Source organism: Lepidochelys olivacea (genome assembly GCF_965140295.1).
Source record: "Lepidochelys olivacea isolate rLepOli2 genome assembly, chromosome: 11".
In the NCBI taxonomy this organism is placed as follows: Eukaryota; Metazoa; Chordata; order Testudines; family Cheloniidae; genus Lepidochelys; species Lepidochelys olivacea.
In genome coordinates, this window is record NC_140421.1 from 52,565,965 (window position 1) to 52,587,476 (window position 21,512).

Consider the following 21,512-nt stretch of genomic DNA (forward strand, 5'->3'; position numbering starts at 1 on the left):
TTTCTCCAAATGTATCAAGTGGGCTACATATATTATTTCAAAAAGTTCATGGAGCCACAGTTTATACTTTGGAGCAGATTTTCTGGGATTTACATAGCACAAAGGCAGTGGAAACCATGTGCAAATGCCCTACTGAGGATTTTCCTGGTGCGCAGATCTCCCCAAAAGGACATTTTTAACTTAATTGTTTTAGTATCTTCTTTAATTGACAAAATACAATTTAAAAACTGTTTGTATAGTGTAGTATTTTGCTTCTGTACCTTTTGGGTCTATTTTATTACTTTTACTGACTTTCCTTTGTTGCATTTATCTGTAGCTGGTTCGACAGTACTATAATCTGAAGTCACATAAAGATTCTTCTCGTTCGTACCCTGTTTTCTTTATTCATATTACTGTACCTGCCTCCGCTGTGGATGTTAATTTAACACCTGATAAAACTCAAGTTTTACTTCATAATAAGGTAATTTATATTTTAATTTATTTTTAAATTGGTATTTGCTTACTTAGGCCCTGATCTTAAAAGACTTACCACGTTTAATTTTAGGCTCATGCATAGCTCATTGGCTTCATTGTGACTAATCAGGTACTTGAAATTAAGCACGTGCATTAACCTTTACAGGATTGAGGCTATAGTAGTTCATATATGATAGACTGCCCTTGTAACATGACTATTTGAAAATTATTGAATCAAATGAGTAACCATTTATTTGATTTTAAAGATCATTTGTGTACTGTCGTACTAGCCCCTGTCTCAGCCATGCTCCTTTCAGAGCCCAACATCCTGAGAACATCTATACTGAGTTAGACCATGGACCATCTAGCCCAGTATCCTATCTCGGACAGTGTCCAGTCCAAAATGCTTCAGAGGAAATTAACAGAGTGATCTGTCTCCTGCCATTCAGTCCAAGGTTCTGGCAGTTGGAGATTTTGGGACGCCCAAAGCATGGGGTTTTATCCCTGACCATCTTTTCTGATAACCATTGATGGACCTATCCTCCATGAACTTATCTAATTCTTTTTTAACTTAGTTATACTACTGGCCTTCACAACATCCCCTGGCAAAGAGTTCCACAGGTTGACTATGTGTTGTGTGAAGATGTACTTCCTTATGTTTGTTTTTTAAACCTGCTGCCTATTAATTTCATTGTGTGACCTCCTTATACTTGCGTTGTGTGAAGGGATAAATAATACTTCCCTATTCGTTTTCTTTATACTATTCATGATTTTATAGACCTCTATCACATCCCCCTTTAATCATCTCCTTTTCTAACCTGAACAGTCCCAGATTTTTTTAATCTCTCCCCATATAGAAGCTATTCCATACCCCTAATCATTTTTGTTGCCTTTCTCTGTATCTTTTCCAATTCTAATACACCTTTTTTGAGATGTGGCAACCAGAACTACACACAAAATTGGATGTGTGGGTGTACCATGGCTTTATATAGTAGCATTGTGATATTTTCTGCTTTATTATCTATCCCTTTCCTAATGGTTCCTAATGTTCTGTAAGCTTTTTTGATTGCAGCTGCACATTGAGCAGATGTTTTCAGAAAACTATCCACAGTAACTCCAAGATCTCTTTCTTGAGTGATAACAGCTAATTTAAACCCCATCATTTTATATGTATAGTTGGGATTATGTTTTCCAATGTGCATTACTTTGAATGTATCAACATTGAATTTCATCTACCATTTTGTTGCCCAGTCATCCAGTTTTGAGAGAACCTTTTGTAGCTCTTCGCACTCTGCCTGGGACGTAACTATCTTGAGAAGTTTTGAATCATCTGCAAATTTTGCCACCTCACTGTTTACTTTTTCTGACCCCTGTTTACTGACATTTTGTATATTTTGACCGTGGGGGCCTTCCCTCTTATCCCATGACTGCTTAGTTTGTGTAAGAGTCTTGGATGGGTGACCTTGTCAAAAGCTTTCTGAAAATTCTACTACGCTGAATTGACTGGATCCTTGTCTACGTGTATGCTGACTCCCTCAAAGAATTCTGATAGTTTGGTGAGGCATGATATCCCTTTATAAAAGCCTTGTTTACTCTTCCCCAATATATCATGTTCATCTATGGGTCTGATAATTTTGTTATTTACTATAGTCTCAACCAGTTTGCACTGTACTGAAGTTAGACCTATTGGCCTGTAATTGCAAGATTGCCTGTAGAAAGTTTTTAAAAATAGGCATTACATTAGCTATCCTTCAGTCATCTGGTAGAGAGGCTGATTTAAGTGATAGGTTACATACCACAGTTGATAGTTCTGCAGTTTCATATTTGAGTTCCTGCAGAACCCTTGGGTGAATACCATCTGGTCCTGTTGATTTATTACTCTTTAACTTATCAGTTTGTTCCAAAACCTTCTCTATTGACACCTCAGTCTGGGACAGTTCCTCAGATTTGATGCCTAAAAAAATGTCTTGAGTGTGGGGATCTCCCCCATATCCTTTGCAGTGAAGACTGATATAAAGAATTCATTTGGCTTCTCTGCAACAGCCTTATCTTCCTTGAATGCTCCTTTATGGCATCTTGATCATCCAGTGACGCCTCTGACTGCTTCATAGGCTTCCTGCTTCTGATGTACTTAATTTTTTTTTTCTGTCCTCTTTTTATGGTTAGCTAGTTGCTCTTCAAATTCTTCCTTGTCCTGCCTTATTATATTTTTACACTTGACTTGCCAGAGCTTATGTTCCTTTCTATTTTTCCTCACTAGGATTTGACTTCCATTTTTAAAGGTTGCTTTTTTACCTCTAACCACATCTCTTACTCTGCTAGTTAGCTATGGTAGCATTTTTTTTATCCTCTTGTTTGTTTGCTTGCTTGTTTATATTGAGTATACATTTAGTTTGAGCCTCTATTATGGTGTTTTTAACTAGTCTTCATGCAGTTTAATTACATTATGGTTGTTATTACTGAAAGAATTCAGTTATATTCACCTCTTTGACCAAATCCTGTGTTCCACTTGGGACTAAATCAAGAATTGCCTCTCCTCTTGTGGGTTTCAGGTCAAGCTGCTACAAGAAGCAGTCATTTATGGTGTCTAGAAATGTTGTTAGTGCATCCTTTCCTCAGGAGTGCATCCTTTCCTCATATACCCAGTCAATATGAGAATAGTTGTAATCCCCTATTATTATTGTTTTCTGCTTCTGTATCCCTTCTAATCCATCCTGGTCATGTGTTGGTAGTATATTCCTACTGCTATACCCTTTATAACATCGGATATATTGCTATACTCTTTATAACATCAATTATTTTAAGTCATACATTCATTTTTGTCTTCACAGAGGTGCTGAAATCACACTAGCACTTTTCATCTTCAAATGGCTTTATAATGACTGACTAGTCTGTTAACAGAAATATGATTTATGTCCTTTTTACACAATTCTATTAATAATTTTATAGTTACTTACATTAAGTGGGGGGTTAATATTTAAATATTAATATTAAAAACTTGAGTTGTTTCTGTTTTAGGGCCAAATTTTGCCATTGTGTGTGCGTGGCATGCCCTTTGACATGATGGAGGCTACAGGATTTAATATTCATGATGGAGATTGAAACTTGGCCCACTGAATCTTGTATTAGAGATCGCATAGAGACAGATTGTGATACACTTATTATCACTGAATAGCACCTTAGACCATAAGTAGTACCATGGAAATCAGTAGGTTTGCTTAGACTGCTCAAGGTAAATAAGGGCTTCTCTGCACAATGAGATAATACACATTACAGTGGTATGATTTCTAAAGTGCACTGTTTTGCATAGTACTAGATTCACATTAAAGGTTCTCTAGCACGCTTTAATGTAGTGCAGTTTGAAACAGCCCAATTAATGCACAGCACGTTAGTATGCCTTGGAAATCATACCCCCATAGCGTGGATTACAGGAGCAAGCCCTAAGGGTGGCACAATCTAGACTGATATGTTGCCACCTCTCTTAACAGTGCATTTTCTTGGTTTTGTGGGTTAGAATCACAGGCTAAATGATATTTCAATATAATTTGTGTGAAAATAAACATAAGCAGGTTATTTTCACGTTTAAGTTTAATTAAAACTCTCCTTTTACTCTAAGGAAGTTTTCTTTCTTTTTGTTTGTTTTTAGAATTTTCTACCATTTATGTAAAAACAGTCTTTGAACCATTCTGTGAATGAACACTCTCACTAAAATCATGATGCTAACTTGACTTGGTTGTTCATCCATTACACCCTGATAGTCTGTTTCTAACTCCAATTAGCAAATACTGAGTGAGAATAGATACGTTAATACTGTTCTAAAGAAACAACATATGAGTACTAGATCATAAAGAAAGTAGTACATCTGTTTTGTGGTATTAAAATTTATCAGTGGAGCAAAAGTATTTATAGGGAAAGATTTAAGGCTAAAGGATTTCACTGATTAGTGAATGTTTGGAGTATTTTAATGCGAACGTATGAACTATTAATGCTTCATAATACAATCAATCTAAATTTACTCACAAAATACAGTGAATAGAATTGTTTTGTATTGCTACTGTGTTGTGTCAACAACTGTCAAGTACATTTTCATTAACAATTTGTCCTAATGCTTATGAGTTTTCTTTTCAGGAATCTGTCTTATCCGCTGTTGAAAATGTATTGACATCACTGTATGGGCTACTACCTGGAACAGTTTCTTGTGAAACTAATAAAACAGATGTTACCCCAGTGGACATGGTTGTTAATGAAACAGAACAAACAGATGTGCTTGTTAATAAAATGGAACCATTTGGGAATAGTGATCCACATGCACATACTTCATCCTTTTCATTCAGTAATGAAGTGCAAAATGGGCAAGCAGGAAAAAACACCGAGGTCTGCTTAAATCATCAAAGATTTTCTAGTGATAATACTCATGGTCTCCTCAATAGAAAAGAAATTTCTGGCACTGACGTGACTGTGAGTGATATATCTCAAGACAGATCCATAAATAATTTATCATGTGAGGACAGCCAGAATGGATATAGTGTAACATTAACCCTAGATGGCAGTACTCACATGGACACTCAATCTGAAAACAGAAGTGAGCATCCTTTAAGAGCCGGTCACACTAATGAAATGGAAAAAAATGAGGCAAATACAGTCCCTGAGTATGTATCTGAAATCTCTGCTGATAATTGGAGCAAGGGGAATGCACTTAAAAATCCTAGAGGAGAGAACCTGGAACCTGTAAAGATTTTGATACCTGAAGTAGGAGGAATAACAAATCATAAGGCAAATGAAAATACTGGTGAACAAGATCATGATCAGCAGAGTGCAAATCAAAGTATAAAAAAACCGAATGTAATTAATGATAAAGCAGGACAGATCATGGCCTATGATTTAATTAGTAATCAAATAATCCGGAAACCCATGTCAGCAGTTGCCCTGTTCAACCAAGAATATCGTTCTAGATTATTAACTGATAATCCAAAGGCCAACATGGAGGACTTGATGCTGAAAATTGAAGGACTATGGGAGAAACTGAGCAGAGAGGAGAGAAAGAAGTAAGTTTCCAGAGTTTGCACCTGACCTCTAAGCCATGTAGTTTCCATTCTGGGTGACTCATTGGGTCCAAAAAATGAAAAATTACATCCACATCATTTATAAAAAACAGGATGGAAAATGATTTTTGGCTTGCCAAGAACACTATCCTGGCTAAAGTTTGTATTGCTAATTATGATGTTTACTGTGCGGAGATATGTACTGCTTTCTGATTTACTCATTTTGATATTACTAATTTTTCCATTCTGTTTTTCAATTTAAATACGTTGCTGTCTTTCGTAAAATACTTCAATTTTTGCAACTTATTAAAATTATATTTTCTTGTAGACAAAGATAATGACCCTGTATAATTGCCATCTTACTTCAGTAGATTATTGATTTATTCTTTAAACACTTGGCACATGTTGTGTGTTCTCTCTGTGCCATTATAGACATCTCAGGATAGTTACTATCACCAACCTTCTTTTGCCCAATACCAAGGCACATTTTGAGCAACTTTTTTTCCAAGGGCTGGTAGATTCACTGTGCTGACTTATATCCCATTCAGCTGGGTTGTGGTCAGTGGGATTGCACAGATGTATAGGATCGCACAGAACGTCACTGCATTTTTTTTTAACAATTACTTTCCATTACTTTCAATAAAATATTACTATCTTGTCATTCTCATGTGTTTTTAGAGGCAAAATCCTGGCCTCATCTATGCATTTGTTGGGGTCCCCCCACGTTCTTGAACTATCACAGTTCTGCTGGCTAAGTCCAGTTTTTAGGATAATCAGGCAGGAGGTGTACAGCGCCTGAATTGCATGAAGCCCACTTTTACAGGGACTTACCAAGAGGCTGTCATTCTGGGTGTGTTGTGGGAGGAGTTGGTTAGCAGCTGAGGCTCCACCACCATGTAGTTCCCCAATCCTTCTCTCTTCCATCCACTATTTTATTTTTTTTTTTTCATTGCTCTACACAAAAAGAACTTTTCCCAGACTCTAGGAATTTGAACAGGTTGTTCTGTTTTTTTAAATACAATTTTAAAAAAAATCCCAAAGCCCCTTAAGTCCAGAAGGTATCCCAACCCCCATAACTATGCATAAAAAACTGCATCAGATAATGAATTCTGAGAAGTATTTCATGCTAGCCAAATCCCCACCAATTCAGAGATCTCAGCACTCCCCAGCATCCAATCAAGACAAAGTAGATTGTCTTGAGCACCAGCCACAGAGAGGCTCTGTGTCTTGTAAGGAAGAATTAAATTAACCATATCTCTAAACAGTCCCTTGCTCATATTTTTCTTTAATCATCCGATTCGCTACCCACTGAAGTTAGTGGAAGTTTTGCCATTGACTTTAGTGGGAGAAGAACTAAGCTCTGAACTGCTGCTAGGAGCAAAAAGAATGAGAGACTGTTTCCTGTGTGGGATGTGATGGTCACTTATGAAGCTTGCCACTGAGAAGCTGCTTTTAAAAGCTAAAACAGTGTTAGGAATATGGGATTTGCCATACTAATTCAAACTCTTCCATTATCTCTAACATCCCGATTCTGGTAGTAGCCAGTATCAGACGCTGAGGGAAAAAAACAGTCCTTAATGCACCTAGTCAAGTATGTAGTGCAATGTCCTATTCAATGGGAGCAGGGGAAGGACAGTTCCTTCTTGACTCATAGGTAATCATTTTGTACTATGAAGCATGCAACTCAATTACACTTATCAACTTGCGTAGTTGTAACTGTCACTTTTGGTCATAAAATCATTGAAACTTATGTCCAGTTTGCCCTTTTTCCACTATAAATGTCACCTCTAATGAATTTACAGATGAGTTACCAAATCCCGAATACTGGAATCTCCATATTACCTAAAATGAAGATCTCTAGGTATGTAATTCATATTGACACCACATTTTTTTTAACCTGATTTTACAAAATTTTCAAACATTTCAAGACCTTAAAAATGTTGCTTGCTTGCATTATATGGCCTTCCCTGCAAACTGAACCTTGATGCATTGGAAAGGCTTGTGTGCACCAATAACCCTCTGAGCTGTGCCAATAGGAGTTTTAACTCCTGGCAGGTTACCCAAGCCAGACACGTTGTTCTGGGAACCTCAACTCTATTTTTTTCTTAACTTTTCTGCAATTAAAATCTCAGTTTTAATATTCTACTAGCATTTATTTTTAAACAAAAATTGGATTGCTCTTGGATAGAAAGTGAATATACACTATATATGGAATATCTGTTGAAGCTGATTTCCATATAATTTAATTAAATTAATAATACCTTTGAACAATAGTCTGTGCTAGACACCAGAGGTAACACTTGTCATCTTCTGCCAGCAAAGCAACATTTAATATAACTCCATCCAAAAGATATATTAGATAGAGAGAAATTCCCAGAATATAAGGTATATCCAGTTAGCATTTATTATAGACATTTCCCATTTGCAAAAAATTACCTATTATCAAAGATCAGTGCCCTAATGTTTTCTTTATTTTCATCAGACCTATTGTCTGGGGTTTTACAGATTTCCCTCCTTCAGATGGATATAACAGCTAAGTTTTCTGGTTCAGTGCTTAAGTATTGGCTAAGGCAAGCAACAATCCAAGAGATCAAAGATCTAAGAGAAGCTAACAAAGCAGAAAGATCTATAGTTGTCTTCTCAAAGGTAGCAATTTTGAAGATTTGTTCAATGTTTAATAAAAAATGTAATTCTCTACTAATTCGGTCCAGCAGGTACAGTCTGGATAAATTAGGTCACTGATAGCAGGGGTTCTCAACCTTTTTCTTTTTGAGGCCAACCCAACATTCTATAAAAACTCCACAGCCCACCTGTGCCACAACTGTTTTTCTCCATATAAAAGCCAGAGCCAATGTTAAGGGGTGGCAAGCAGTGCAGATGCCCAGGGCACCACGGGTATTCAACCCCAGGTATTGGCTCAGGGCTCCGGGCTGTAGTCCTGCACAATGGGGCTTCAGCTTTCTGCCTTAGCCCCTAGTGAGTTTAATGCTGGCCATTCTTGGCGGACCCCCTGAAACCTGCTCGTGGCCCCTTCAGGGGGTCCTGGGCCCCTGGTTGAGAACCACTGACCTATAGTAACAAGGGGATTGTGTATTTAAAAGGATAGTCTAAGAAAATACAGATTGTCATCCACAGTCCATACACTTTTACAAGGTGCCAATAAAAGTCAAGAGACAAAAGCTATTGTCAGAGAAGAGGTATATTTTCTCAAAAGCAGCCCTAGAATGTGATACTTATCAAATACAGTAGAGTTTGAAATAATTGATTTGCATTATCTGGATGAGCTGACATTGGAAAAGGATGTCCTCTTTATTTTAGTTTGGGGTATTTGGGGCTCTTTCGAGTCAAATTTTGCCGAAAGTTGCCCTATTCAAATTATCCTACTTGTTTCCTCTCTATAACAGTCTCAGAATTCCCATCTCCTGGATTTCTCACTGCTTTGCTAAATCTTTGCATCTGGGCTTAAAGTACAAGTCAGAAATAGCCCAATGTCGGGTAAGTCACATGGGAGGAAGCCTTATTTTTCGTCCTTGAGCAAAGCTGCTTTTTGAATTGAGAATTCCAGCATCATCTTTAATCAGACTTCCTAAGACAGCTCTAACTAGCCAGGAGGCAACTACCTGTATTTCTCCTGGTCCCTCTGGATCACACCTGCCTATGCTGAAAGATCTTTCTTGAAAAGGGAAATGGGTAGCTTTCACTGTTAGTGACCCTACTGTTTACTTTCTGAATCTAGACTGAACGCTGTCAGATACTTACAAATCCCTCAGACTCAACACTTGCAGGGCTGGAGTTCCTCCTGAATTAAACTTATAATAACAAGTGTTCCTTAAATGTATGGGTTTTTAAAGTTTTAATATGTCATTGTAAACCCAATAGCCACATAATTAAATGTTCACCTTTGTAACAAACTGGCATTGAAAGCAGAAAGAGTATGGATCAGGTCAAAGTTATAACCCAAAATTCAGGATTGAACAGAAAAACTTAAGTGATTTCACCCACTAATTTTACGAGTAGCAGATGTTTTTTATCTTAACCTTTACTCCATATTTTCCTTGGACATGATTTGTTGCTCTTCCCAAGATGACTGCTTTAGTTAACTAAATATTAGTACCATATGTGAATGTTAGCACATTATAATTAATTACAAATGGTAACCCTTCTGTTGACCTTATTTTCCACCATACGTGCAGATAATTGAATCTGACTGTTCCAGCAAGTATCAGTGAATAAATTAACATAAGACCAGTTAAAATACTTACCTCCAATACTGATATAGGATAATACTGCTTCTTACTGGAAATCAGTTGTATTACTAGACAGAATCCAGGATATTGAATGGGGGTAGGAAAGGAGAAATGAGCAAATTGCTGCTAAGGTCTTTAAATATTAAAATTTGTATCTGGGAGGCAACCAGCCCTATAGGTCAGTAGTGTAAATTCCCTGCCTTTATATAACCTAATATAACGTTAAGACTATTATCTTAGTCGTACCCACAAAAAAGCTTATAGCAATTTTAAGTGTCATAGAGCCTGACTGTGCTATACCCATCCCTGTTGTTCAGCATTCACTCCTGCTTACTCCCATGAAGTCAATACGATTACTCACTTAAGTACTCACCAACAGCAAATGCAAGTGTTGCACAGTTAGATGCATGATCTCAATCCCCTTTATACTTAAGCACTGATATAAAAGAGGTCTTCACTTTAAGGGTCTGAGTGTTACCCTGTATGTACAGCCACAGAGGAACAAAGGAATTGCCATAGCAATGACTAGTAGTCAGTGTAGTTCAGTATCTTGTTTCTTACAGTGGTTAGAACTAGACGCTTTGAGGGAAGGTTTCAGAAATCCCAGAGAACAGTTAAAGAATAGCCTGCTTATAAGAAAGTTTCTTCCTTAACCTCAGTTAGTGGTTGGCTTAAGCAAAATAATTTAATTCTGTATTATTTTTATTCTATCTAATGTAACTGTGGATCATCTCATTATTCATATAAATGAATCATGGTTTTCTGAATCCTGCTATGCACTTGGACTCAATGATCTGTTGTGACAATGAATTCCACAGGATAATAATATATACATTGGGTAACAAGTTAATCATTTTTAAAATTTTTGCTTTCAATTTCATTTAGTATCCCTTTGCTTTTATATTATAAAAGGGAGTAAATAGGAGATCCTTACTTACCTTCTCTGCATCAGTCATAATTTAGGTGTTTGTTTAGTTTAGAATACCTGGCAACCTGTCTTTTCAAATTCTCCTCAAACTAAAGTCTTTCTAGAGATGGTCTGATCTAGAATTAGTGGGGGAAGCAAAAGTGGATGGGAATCTGGGAGGCAGTGACCATGAGTTGGTTGAGTTCAGGATCCTGACGCAGGGAAGAAAGGTAAGCAGCAGGATACGGACCCTGGACTTCAGGAAAGCAGACTTCGACTCCCTCAGGGAACGGATGGCCAGGATCCCCTGGGGGACTAACTTAAAGGGGAAAGGAGTCCAGGAGAGCTGGCTGTATTTCAAGGAATCCCTGTTGAGGTTACAGGGACAAACCATCCCAATGAGTCGAAAGAATAGTAAATATGGCAGGCGACCAGCTTGGCTTAATGGTGAAATCCTAGCGGATCTTAAACATAAAAAAGAAGCTTACAAGAAGTGGAAGGTTGGACATATGACCAGGGAAGAGTATAAAAATATTGCTCGGGCATGTAGGAATGAAATCAGGAGGGCCAAATCGCACCTGGAGCTGCAGCTAGCAAGAGATGTCAAGAGTAACAAGAAGGGTTTTTTCAGGTATGTTGGCAACAAGAAGAAAGCCAAGGAAAGTGTGGGCCCCTTACTGAATGTGGGAGGCAACCTAGTGACAGAGGATGTGGAAAAAGCTAATGTACTCAATGCTTTTTTTGCCTCTGTTTTCACTAACAAGGTCAGCTCCCAGACTGCTGCGATGGGCATCACAAAATGGGGAAGAGATGGCCAGCCCTCTGTGGAGATAGAGGTGATTAGGGACTATTTAGAAAAGCTGGACGTGCACAAGTCCATGGGGCCGGACGAGTTGCATCCGAGAGTGCTGAAGGAATTGGCAGCTGTGATTGCAGAGCCATTGGCCATTATCTTTGAAAACTCGTGGCGAACCGGGGAAGTCCCGGATGACTGGAAAAAGGCTAATGTAGTGCCAATCTTTAAAAAAGGGAAGAAGGAGGATCCTGGGAACTACAGGCCAGTCAGCCTCACCTCAGTCCCTGGAAAAATCATGGAGCAGGTCCTCAAAGAATCAATCCTGAAGCACTTGCATGAGAGGAAAGTGATCAGGAACAGCCAGCATGGATTCACCAAGGGAAGGTCATGCCTGACTAATCTAATCACCTTTTATGATGAGATTACTGGTTCTGTGGATGAAGGGAAAGCAGTGGATGTATTGTTTCTTGACTTTAGCAAAGCAAGTTAAGGAAGTATGGGCTGGATGAATGCACTAGAAGGTGGGTAGAAAGCTGGCTAGATTGTCGGGCTCAACGGGTAGTGATCAATGGCTCAATGTCTAGTTGGCAGCCGGTATCAAGTGGAGTGCCCCAAGGGTCAGTCCTGGGGCTGGTTTTGTTCAATATCTTCATAAATGATCTGGAGGATGGTGTGGATTGCACTCTCAGCAAATTTGCGGATGATACTAAACTGGGAGGAGTGGTAGATACGCTGGAGGGGAGGGATAGGATACAGAAGGACCTAGACAAATTGGAGGATTGGGCCAAAAGAAATCTGATGAGGTTCAATAAGGATAAGTGCAGGGTCCTGCACTTAGGACGGAAGAATCCAATGCACCGCTACAGACTAGGGGCCGAATGGCTAGGCAGCAGTTCTGCGGAAAAGGACCTAGGGGTGACAGTGGACGAGAAGCTGGATATGAGTCAGCAGTGTGCCCTTGTTGCCAAGAAGGCCAATGGCATTTTGGGATGTATAAGTAGGGGCATAGCGAGCAGATCGAGGGACGTGATCGTTCCCCTCTATTCGACATTTGTGAGGCTTCATCTGGAGTACTGTGTCCAGTTTTGGGCCCCACACTACAAGAAGGATGTGGATGAATTGGAGAGGGTCCAGCGAAGGGCAACAAAAATGATTAGGGGTCTAGAACACATGACTTATGAGGAGAGGCTGAGGGAGCTGGGATTGTTTAGCCTGCAGAAGAGAAGAATGAGGGGGGTTTTGATAGCTGCTTTCAACTACCTGAAAGGGGGTTCCAAAGAGGATGGCTCTAGACTGTTCTCAATGGTAGCAGATGACAGAACGAGGAGTAATGGTCTCAAGTTGCAGTGGGGGAGGTTTAGATTGGATATTAGGAAAAACTTTTTCACTAAGAGGGTGGTGAAACACTGGAATGCGTTACCTAGGGAGGTGGTAGAATCTCCTTCCTTAGAGGTTTTTAAGGTCAGGCTTGACAAAGCCCTGGCTGGGATGATTTAACTGGGAATTGGTCCTGCTTCGAGCAGGGGGTTGGACTAGATGACCTTCAGGGGTCCCTTCCAACCCTGATATTCTATGATTCTATGATCCATAGCATTATTTTATGTTTGTATAGTTTAAACGTGCTTAAAGAATCCCTACAATAAACTACATCAGTGTAATTTTATTTCTTTATAAAGTTATTCAAACTGATCTTCGTAGACTAGGCTCTTCCTGAAATCCTGCTTGAAGAAAGTCTTTTCCTGGGGCTCTTATAATTTAGCCATGGGGCCTGGCAAGCAGTAATCCGAAGCAGTTTGCTACCAAATGCCTGTGCTTCTCTGATAAGTTGATTGATATGGCTATTACAAGTAGTCCCCCAAAATTATGAATGTAGGTATCAGTGTCAGTTTTTTATACCTTTTGCAGTCAAAGAATTTAAAACCATTTGAAGTCAAAATGCCAAGAGGCACTACTCTGCAATACAAGTTAAGTGCCTATAAACTGAACATGTACTTCTGAAACAGTATTTCTGGTTATAAATTTAAGGTTAGAGTGAGCCTTTAGGTGTAAAGCAGAGGTATTCCTCCAGGGCAGATTGGAAGAGGCCCTGGAGGTTTTTCGCCTTCCTCTGTAGCATGGGGCACGGGTCACTTGTTGGAGGATTCTCTGCTCCTTGAAGTCTTTAAACTACGATTTGAGGACTTCAATAGCTCAGACATAGGTGAGAGGTTTTTCGCAGGAGTGGTGGGTGAAATTCTGTGGCCTGCGTTCTGCAGGGGGTCAGACTAGATGATCATAATGGTCCCTTCTGACCTAAATATCTATGAATCTATAAGTAACAGCTCAGCTCCTCTGGCTGTCACACTGTGGTAGAGGCAAGGCTCCATCCAGTGTTCAGACACTTCTTTCCCACTTGATCAATGGGGTAGAGTACAGGGATCTGAGTACGTGGGTCAGGATGTAGAGAAAGCTAATGTGGCTGTGAAAGGGAGTGGAGGTGCATGACTGCATTAGAATGTGTGTCACAATCTGGCCTTTAGTTTGTTACATTTGTGATTTCTCTCCCATACTCTGCCCCACTCTCTGTTTAGGTATGAAGAAAAAGCCATGAAAGACCTGGAACGATACAACCACCAAACCAAGAAAGCTGTGGAGCAGAGAATACAGAGATCAACAAAAGAGACAGAAAAAAGATACAAGCCCAAACTGAAGACTTCTCTCTCTGACCAGCAGAAACTTGACAAACTTTTTCAGTCTCAAATTGAAAAGAAACACAGCCATAACCAAGCTATGAAAATTGTACAGGTGCCCTTTTCTATGAGTTCTTTCAAACGTCAACTTCAAAGGCTTGAGAAGAGAAATTTTGATAAAGACGAGTCTTGCCTGATCTGTCACCTGAGTTTTCCTGATGCGTGGATAACTGCTTCTGAAAAAAAAATCATGTTGCTAAATCCGTATAGAGTGGAAGAAGCCCTACTTTATAAAAAACTACTGGAGCAACACAAACTTCCTGTGGAGAAACTGGACAAGCCAATTGTATTAACTGACAGGTATAGTAGTGTGGAGCAAGGGTGTTGTCGTGGGGGTTTGAGGGTTTTGGTTTTGGTTTGGTTTTTTTGTGGTTGGTTTTGTTTTACTACGTATCATCTAGGAATTATCTACTGTAAACACTGAGGCACAAATTTTTCTTTAAGTGATGGTCCCTCACTCAAGAGCTCCATGCACCTGAGACCAGAAGACTTATTAGCGGTGTCCGTTGGTCTGTGCCTGCGTCTCCTTGTGCTCCAAACTGAGGGCATAGGGAGTGGTGCAGATTTCCTGCCTCTTCGGTTCCTTTGTACCATCCATGGTCTGTGACGGAATCCCTCCAGTGTCCACAGCTTTACTAGCATTCCTGCTTCAATTTCAAATATTTCTGTAAAAAGTTTTTGCCTTTATCTAGTTAGTTAGTGGTAGTGTTTAGTTAGCTAGTGTTAGTAGAGGTTTTGGGGGAATTCCTCCACCCCAGTGTTCCCACTATTTGGAGTACTTGGTATGTCTAAGATCCCTGGCTTCAAGAGCTATGTGGCCTGTCCCCAGATCTTCCCAGTTAGTGACTTCCATGACACTTGTTTCTATTGCCTGGGGAGATCAACATCCCCTCCAAGTTGCAATATTTGGCATTCCTTTCCCCTCTGAACCTGGCAATCTTGAGAGTTCCAGCTCTGAAGATTCCTGCTGGATTGCTCAATCCCCCAGGCCAACCCTGAGTCATCATTGGTTGTAGATGCTGAGAAGTGCCCCTCTGAATGCAGTACTCCCCTGTTCTGGATCATGAGAGGACAGAGCTAAGGACCTGAGCAGGCGCAGTAGATGGGAGGAGAGTAGGAGCAAACACACTCATAAAAAGGAGAAATCCCCTCCCAAGTCCTCATCTAAGAAGAGGACTTCTTCCCCTGCACCCTCCCAATCTGGTCAGACTCTGCATCCTGTTACAGTTGTGTCAGGATCTCAAGGGGAGCACAGGTCTGGCTCGTAGTATAGGGAGCCAAAAGTGCTTTGAAATCGCTGACCCCTGAAGGGGTGGGACCACCTCTAATACCAGTAAGCAAAAGAAGGGAACGATGCTGCCCACACCAACAGTACCATCCCTCATCAAAAAGGGGATTTGGTGATACCCATATTCATCACCTGACCTTAATCAGCACCACTGGCTCTGTCATAAGGTAGATACGGACCACGCAACTCAAAACTCCAGCTACTGTAAGGTAAGTAACATTTCTTTTTAAATCTACAGGGAAATATTACTTTTACATTTTACACCATGTTTTAAAATTAGAAAGAGACCTAGTCCTGCTTGTATTGAAGTTACTAGGAATTTTGTCATTGATTTTAGGGTTGTAAAGTGAGGGCAAAATACTTCTTAAAATAAATTATTTTATTCATCACCCAGAGCTTTGCTAAATATTCCCTATTTCCACAGCTCCTCACCAACTTTTACTGACTGTGGAGCAGGTGCAGTCTAATGTTAATTTCTAACAATCTAGATTTTGGGGTTCTATATAGAATGTAAGAGAATTCGTATCCTTATCTGCTTACCTTAACAGTTTCTATGCATTATAATTTTTTGATTTTATTTAATTGGATCCTTCTTGCCATCTAGTTTTTATAACAGCTTTATTATCTAACAATTTTAATTTTAAATCATGATGCTTTTTTCTTGGAATAATAGGAATATACTTTTGATTTAGGTAATTTATTTTTAGCAGTATCAGTTACAAAAAATAAAACACAGGTCTTTGGAATATAAAAAAAAAATTGTCAGACTCAAGTCTGTCTTTTTCAAGTTTATTTGACCTGGAGTTTTTATGTTACTTCTGTTTTCCAAAAAATCTAATGTTGCCCTTTTACAATAAGAATCCATTTATCCCTGGATTTTTTTCAAATGTACATGTAATTTTAAAAATGTCTAATAGATTATACTACTTGGTTAACAGACTTGTCATGGAATTGTCATGCTGGTAGTAAATATATTATTGTTCACTCCGTCTCTCTGTTTATTATAGTTTTTTTTATTTTAAGCCTTGTAAAATTGTTTGTTTGTTTGTTTTTCAGTTTGTTCAGCGGATCTCATTATATGGATTCTCTCTACAATATGCCAAAGGATTGCCAAAAATTAAATGGATCAATTTACTTGTCGGATCCAAGGCTTATAGCAAATGGTTTTAGGATAAAACTAATACCAGGTATGATGTAGTTTTGTATTTATTTTGACTCTGAAACTTTTTTCTTTCACATTTGAAATGACTCCATATATGATATATTGCAAATCTATATCTCCTCACCAATCAAACCATCTGTACCCTCAGTTCCTCAGCATTCAAAGGTATTCTTATGTGGCTAAAAGCATCATCTCTGTCACTCAGTGCATTGGGAAATAGAAAATGATGGCTGGTTAGTGAGGCAGTAGAGCAGAACTTCAAACAAACATTTTGTCAGGAATAAAACCCAGGTCTCCTAATTCTCAGTCCTATGCTCTGACCACTGCCCCAAGCTGCAACTGATGTTGACAAATCTATCACTTGTGATATGGGAAGCACTCATTATATGTTTTGCAGAGGACTTTGTTAGACCCATGATCTGCCTTGGTGACATTGACCCACATCATAACACTTCAGATTTATTTTCATAAAAGTCTTTCCTGTATTGAAGCCACTGTCGTAGACTGGAGTCATAATTCATGGATATCCCTGTGCAATGCAGCTGAATAAGGACAGAGTTCTTTTTGTTTTCTTTGAAATGTGAAGCTTTCCTTATTGGCACACTTGCTAAACTAACCAGGCCTTTGGAAGGCAGGAATGGTTTCTCTTCTGTTCTCTGTAGGCCTGATCTATATCCCACTGGCATCAATGACTTCAATGGGAGCTGGATCAGATGTTGTGAAAGAGTCTTTTGCAAGCGGTTCTTTGCCACAGGAAACAAGTGGAAAACCTTTAAATTTTTGCATAAGAAAAAAAATAAAGGAAATATCTGTGGTGGGCTATTTGTATCCTCAGCATCTCAGCAGCTGAAGGAAGGCCCCAGAATCCATGCCTTTTTCCTGCCTCACTGTTCTTTGGTCTTCTGGAATGGAAGTCACCGTTCTTTGGTCTTCTGGAATGGAAGTCAGTGTTTTGGTGGGTCTTCCTCAAGCTCAACAGCCTTTCCTAGTGCTTACCACTCCCACCGCCAACACCTCCAGAGTTCAGGATGTCTCTTGCTTTGCTGTGCAATGGATCGGCGACGCTCTGGAGGCCCAGCAAGGCAGTTTTAAGATTTGAATACTGGTCTGCCTTTGCATCAGGATCATCATCATAATTTTTGCTAGCACTTAGTTTGGGGTCAATAGCAGGGCTGTTTTAGAACCCCCATCAGTCTACTCTCCAAAAGATTAGTGGTATGATATAGATTCTTTCTCATTTATTACCTTAATAGCCCAGAAGTAAAGAGTGGGTATACTTTTACACTAGATGATTTACAGCCATCCTGCCATCAGTGGAAATCCAAAGACAGGCTTCGCAGAGGCAAATCAATTGCAGACATTTCCTCTATCACAGTGCCCACGGAGGCTAGTTTCTTGGGGTGCAGTGCCTAGATGGCAATTCACTTGATCCAGGGCAGAGATTCACTGTAAGAGCTGTTGGGAATGCTGTAGCTTCATATGTTACCACATCATGCATATGCAGAGTGATGACAGATGTATTGTAACATATGGAAACCTTCAAGGACAGGTCCAAAAAAGATGCTGGAGCAAGTCATTAGTGAAAGGCCAAACTGTTCTTTCAGGAGAAAGCTATTCTTCCTTCTGGGCCACATATAGCCTGAACAGAGGATGCTGGCAAACTGGTTATCAATAGGCAATAAGTCAATAACAACAAGTACATGGAATTTAATCCAGGACATTCTTTAGCGGATCCCAACCTAGTGGCTTCTTCCTGCAGAAGGGGCCAGTTCCTCATTTGCTCCTTTTTCATAGTTGTTTGTGCTTACTTCCCAGATACAGAGTGCTTATTAGGGGCTCCTTGAAGTTTGCCAGGGTCCATTTCTGTTGTAAGCTCTTCAGATATGCATGCAAGCTTGGTGTCATCTTAATTACGGACACTCTCTAGTTCACCTTTCTCATGACTCACTTCAGCTGCAAGGTAGTGAGTTGGGATTATTTTATTTATAGACATAGATATTTTTTATTCTCTAGATAAAATTACCTGCAGACCAACCCTAGACTAGTCCATCTTGGAATAGTGAGAACTCTAAACAATCAATTTGTTTCCCCTGAAACTTCCCATTATAAGACCCTGTTTTCAGTTGCTTATAACTTTGCCAAACTTTAGCCATCCAACACTTAATCAGAAAAAATGTGAATGATAATTGGGGATCGTTTAAGAATACTTTACTGGATACCCAGAAAGCCACAATCAAAGAAGAAGGCCCAACTGGTTAAAAAAACAGCCTGGTTTAGAGGGAAAGTGAAGGCAGCTGTAAAAAAAATAATGGAAGAAAAGGGAAGTTGATGATAATTAATATAAATCAAAAGTTTGTAATGGTAGAAAATTGACAAAGGAGCATGAGTTCCTAGTGTGACACTGGGGACAAAATAGATAATGCAATCCTGGGATGCAGAAATGGGGGAATCTCAAGCAGGAACAGAGGTTATTTTATCTCTATATTTGGCACTGGAGCAATTCCTGCTGGACTATGTCCAGTTCTGGTGTCCACAATTCAAAAGAAGAATGTTGATAAATTGGAGAGGGTTCAGAGATGAGCCGTGAGAATGACTAAAAGATTAGAAAACATGCCCTATAGTGACAGACTCAAGGAGCTCAATCTATTTAGCTTAACAAAGAGACAGTTAATGGGTGACTTGATTACAGTTTGTAAGTATCTACATAGGGAACAAGTATTTAATAATGGGCTCTTAATCTAGCAGAGAAAGGTATAACACTATCCAGTGGATGGAAGTTGAAGGTAAACAAATTCAGACCGGAAATAAAGCATATATTTTTAATTCTAAAAATAATTAACCATTAGACCAATTTACTTAAGGGTTGTGGGAGATTCTCCATCAGTGACTATTTTAAAATCAAGAATGGGTATTTTTCTAAAAAGAAATGTTCTCAGAATTATTTTGGGGGTAATCCTATGGCCTTCATTACCTTTCTGGCTTTGGAATATATGCAAGCTGAAATTTTCCATACCAGATGTCTGACTCAGGCTGAATTGTTTTGGAAAATGGTCAGTTAAAATGGTTTAGTTGGTTCCAAGAATCAAGCGAGGGAAATATTCATTTTCATTCTTTTTCCTACAGCCAACAGCCTCCTTCACTACACAGCTCTTATTCATCCCCAGAGAAGTTCCAGTCTATGCACTGAATGAGGCAGGGGTCCTGTGGAAAAAATAGGATGTGCTCATGTAATTAAAGCCTGTGTCAAAATGCATACATAGAAGGAAGCCAGATTAAGGTAGCACAGGCAGCCTCAGTTCTGGCATTTTTCCTAGCTTGTGAGGGTTTGACTTTGCAGCCATAATGTCCTTTTTTAATGTAAGTTGAATGTGTTATTTTACATATTTGGTTTGTTTAGCATGAGATGGTCCTTGTATTTCTTTATTTTAGGGCAGGATGCCATATCAAACTGAGTTAAGTGTCACAACAATAGCATTTGCACAATAGCTGGTGGTCCATCTTTTCTTCGGTCTGAGCCTCAGATAGCAGCAATTGTTCTCTCAGCTTTGAAAGTGTTTGCCTGAGAAAGGTGTGGCTAATTCAGCAAATATGACTGGAGTATATACAGTTATTAAATCAGAAAGCTCTATATTATAAACTGGATATTAGAAGATTGCTGAAAGCATTTACACACTAAGTCCAAATATTTCCGGGAACAAAAATATAGTTAATTTATCTCTCATTCCTCCCTCTCCCCCACCCCTCATAGATATCCTGTCACATCAGAAAGATATACACATACATAGTAAAAAAAAATATTTCCCACCCCTCTGTTCATTCAGATTGCAAACTAGCTGTCTCATAAGCCTTACTAGCCAGAGTTTACAAGCTGTGATGCAGCTTTCTAGCTCTCATTTTGTTTGTGATCAGAACTCCCATGGTGAACTCTGTTCCCACTGCCCACTAAATAACTAAGTTTCTTCTTTTTTGACGCTTGGTATATTTGATGTTGAGTGGAAAAAAGACAACTTTGTAGGTGGGGCAGCTGAAAGGAAGCAGATTTTCATGGCCAGTGAGAGAAAATGCTCCAAAGTTCACCACGAGGGCTTTGTTTGAAAAGGGAAGAGGAACACTGGCAGCAATGAGAAATCCACATTTTTGGCCAGTTGAAAATTAGTCATTTGTTCACTTGGCAATATTTTCCTTGGACATTGCACATTATTTCACAGAAATCACTTGCGGAAACTAAAGAGTCGATATTTGAATACTCCAGAATGTCTTTATACTTTGTCAAAAGCTTACATGTACAGTGAGGTTTAAGTGTCTTCTCACTTCCTCAGAGGTTGCCAAATTGTTCTTGCAAAGATTTACAGATGAAAATATTTGAATCAGTATACAGTATTCCACTTTTCAGTCTACAGAATATAACCACACTCAGAGTGGGTGTTCTTTTCTGCCTCTGCTGTATCTGTAGCTCATGGAAGTCATACTTCTCAGCCTTAGCTCGAGCTTTAAGAGGAATACACTGTCTGGTGAACTCGAACCCAAATGTGGATGTAGGGATGTTACAGTTGATAATTTTCACAGAGAGATTTGAGCACTTGGAGCTTACATTCAAAAGTCGAAATAGTTTCTTACTATTGCAAAACTACTTTTACAGCAAAGTTCAACAGTTTGCTTATTGAAACTTATTTATAGGACGTACAGCCATGTTGAAGATAGACATACTAAAATCCACACTTACAAATACATAGAAGGTGAAAACATTTGGAATTACTTGGATAATATACACAAGAAAAATATGAGTATCAGGTAGCTATGGGATGCCATTGGCATCCTGTTCATATGTGCCACTAAACATCTAGTTTAAGTCTCATGATTAGATAGTTGGTATTCAAAGGAACCATTC

The 21,512-nt window shown here is 39.1% G+C and overlaps 1 protein-coding gene across 5 annotated transcripts in view; it reads left to right on the forward strand.

Annotated features, from left to right (window-relative positions):
• Nucleotides 1-21,512, forward strand: part of PMS1 (PMS1 homolog 1, mismatch repair system component) — an 86,704-nt gene that overhangs the window by 53,424 nt on the left and 11,768 nt on the right. For all 5 annotated transcript variants that reach the window (XM_084643087.1, XM_084643088.1, XM_084643086.1 and 2 more), the window contains 4 exons: nucleotides 317-460; nucleotides 4,582-5,498; nucleotides 14,016-14,474; nucleotides 16,519-16,649. In XM_084643087.1, the coding sequence (XP_084499213.1) occupies nucleotides 317-460; nucleotides 4,582-5,498; nucleotides 14,016-14,474; nucleotides 16,519-16,649 (1,651 nt within the window). The remainder of the gene's footprint in view (nucleotides 1-316; nucleotides 461-4,581; nucleotides 5,499-14,015; nucleotides 14,475-16,518; nucleotides 16,650-21,512) is intronic.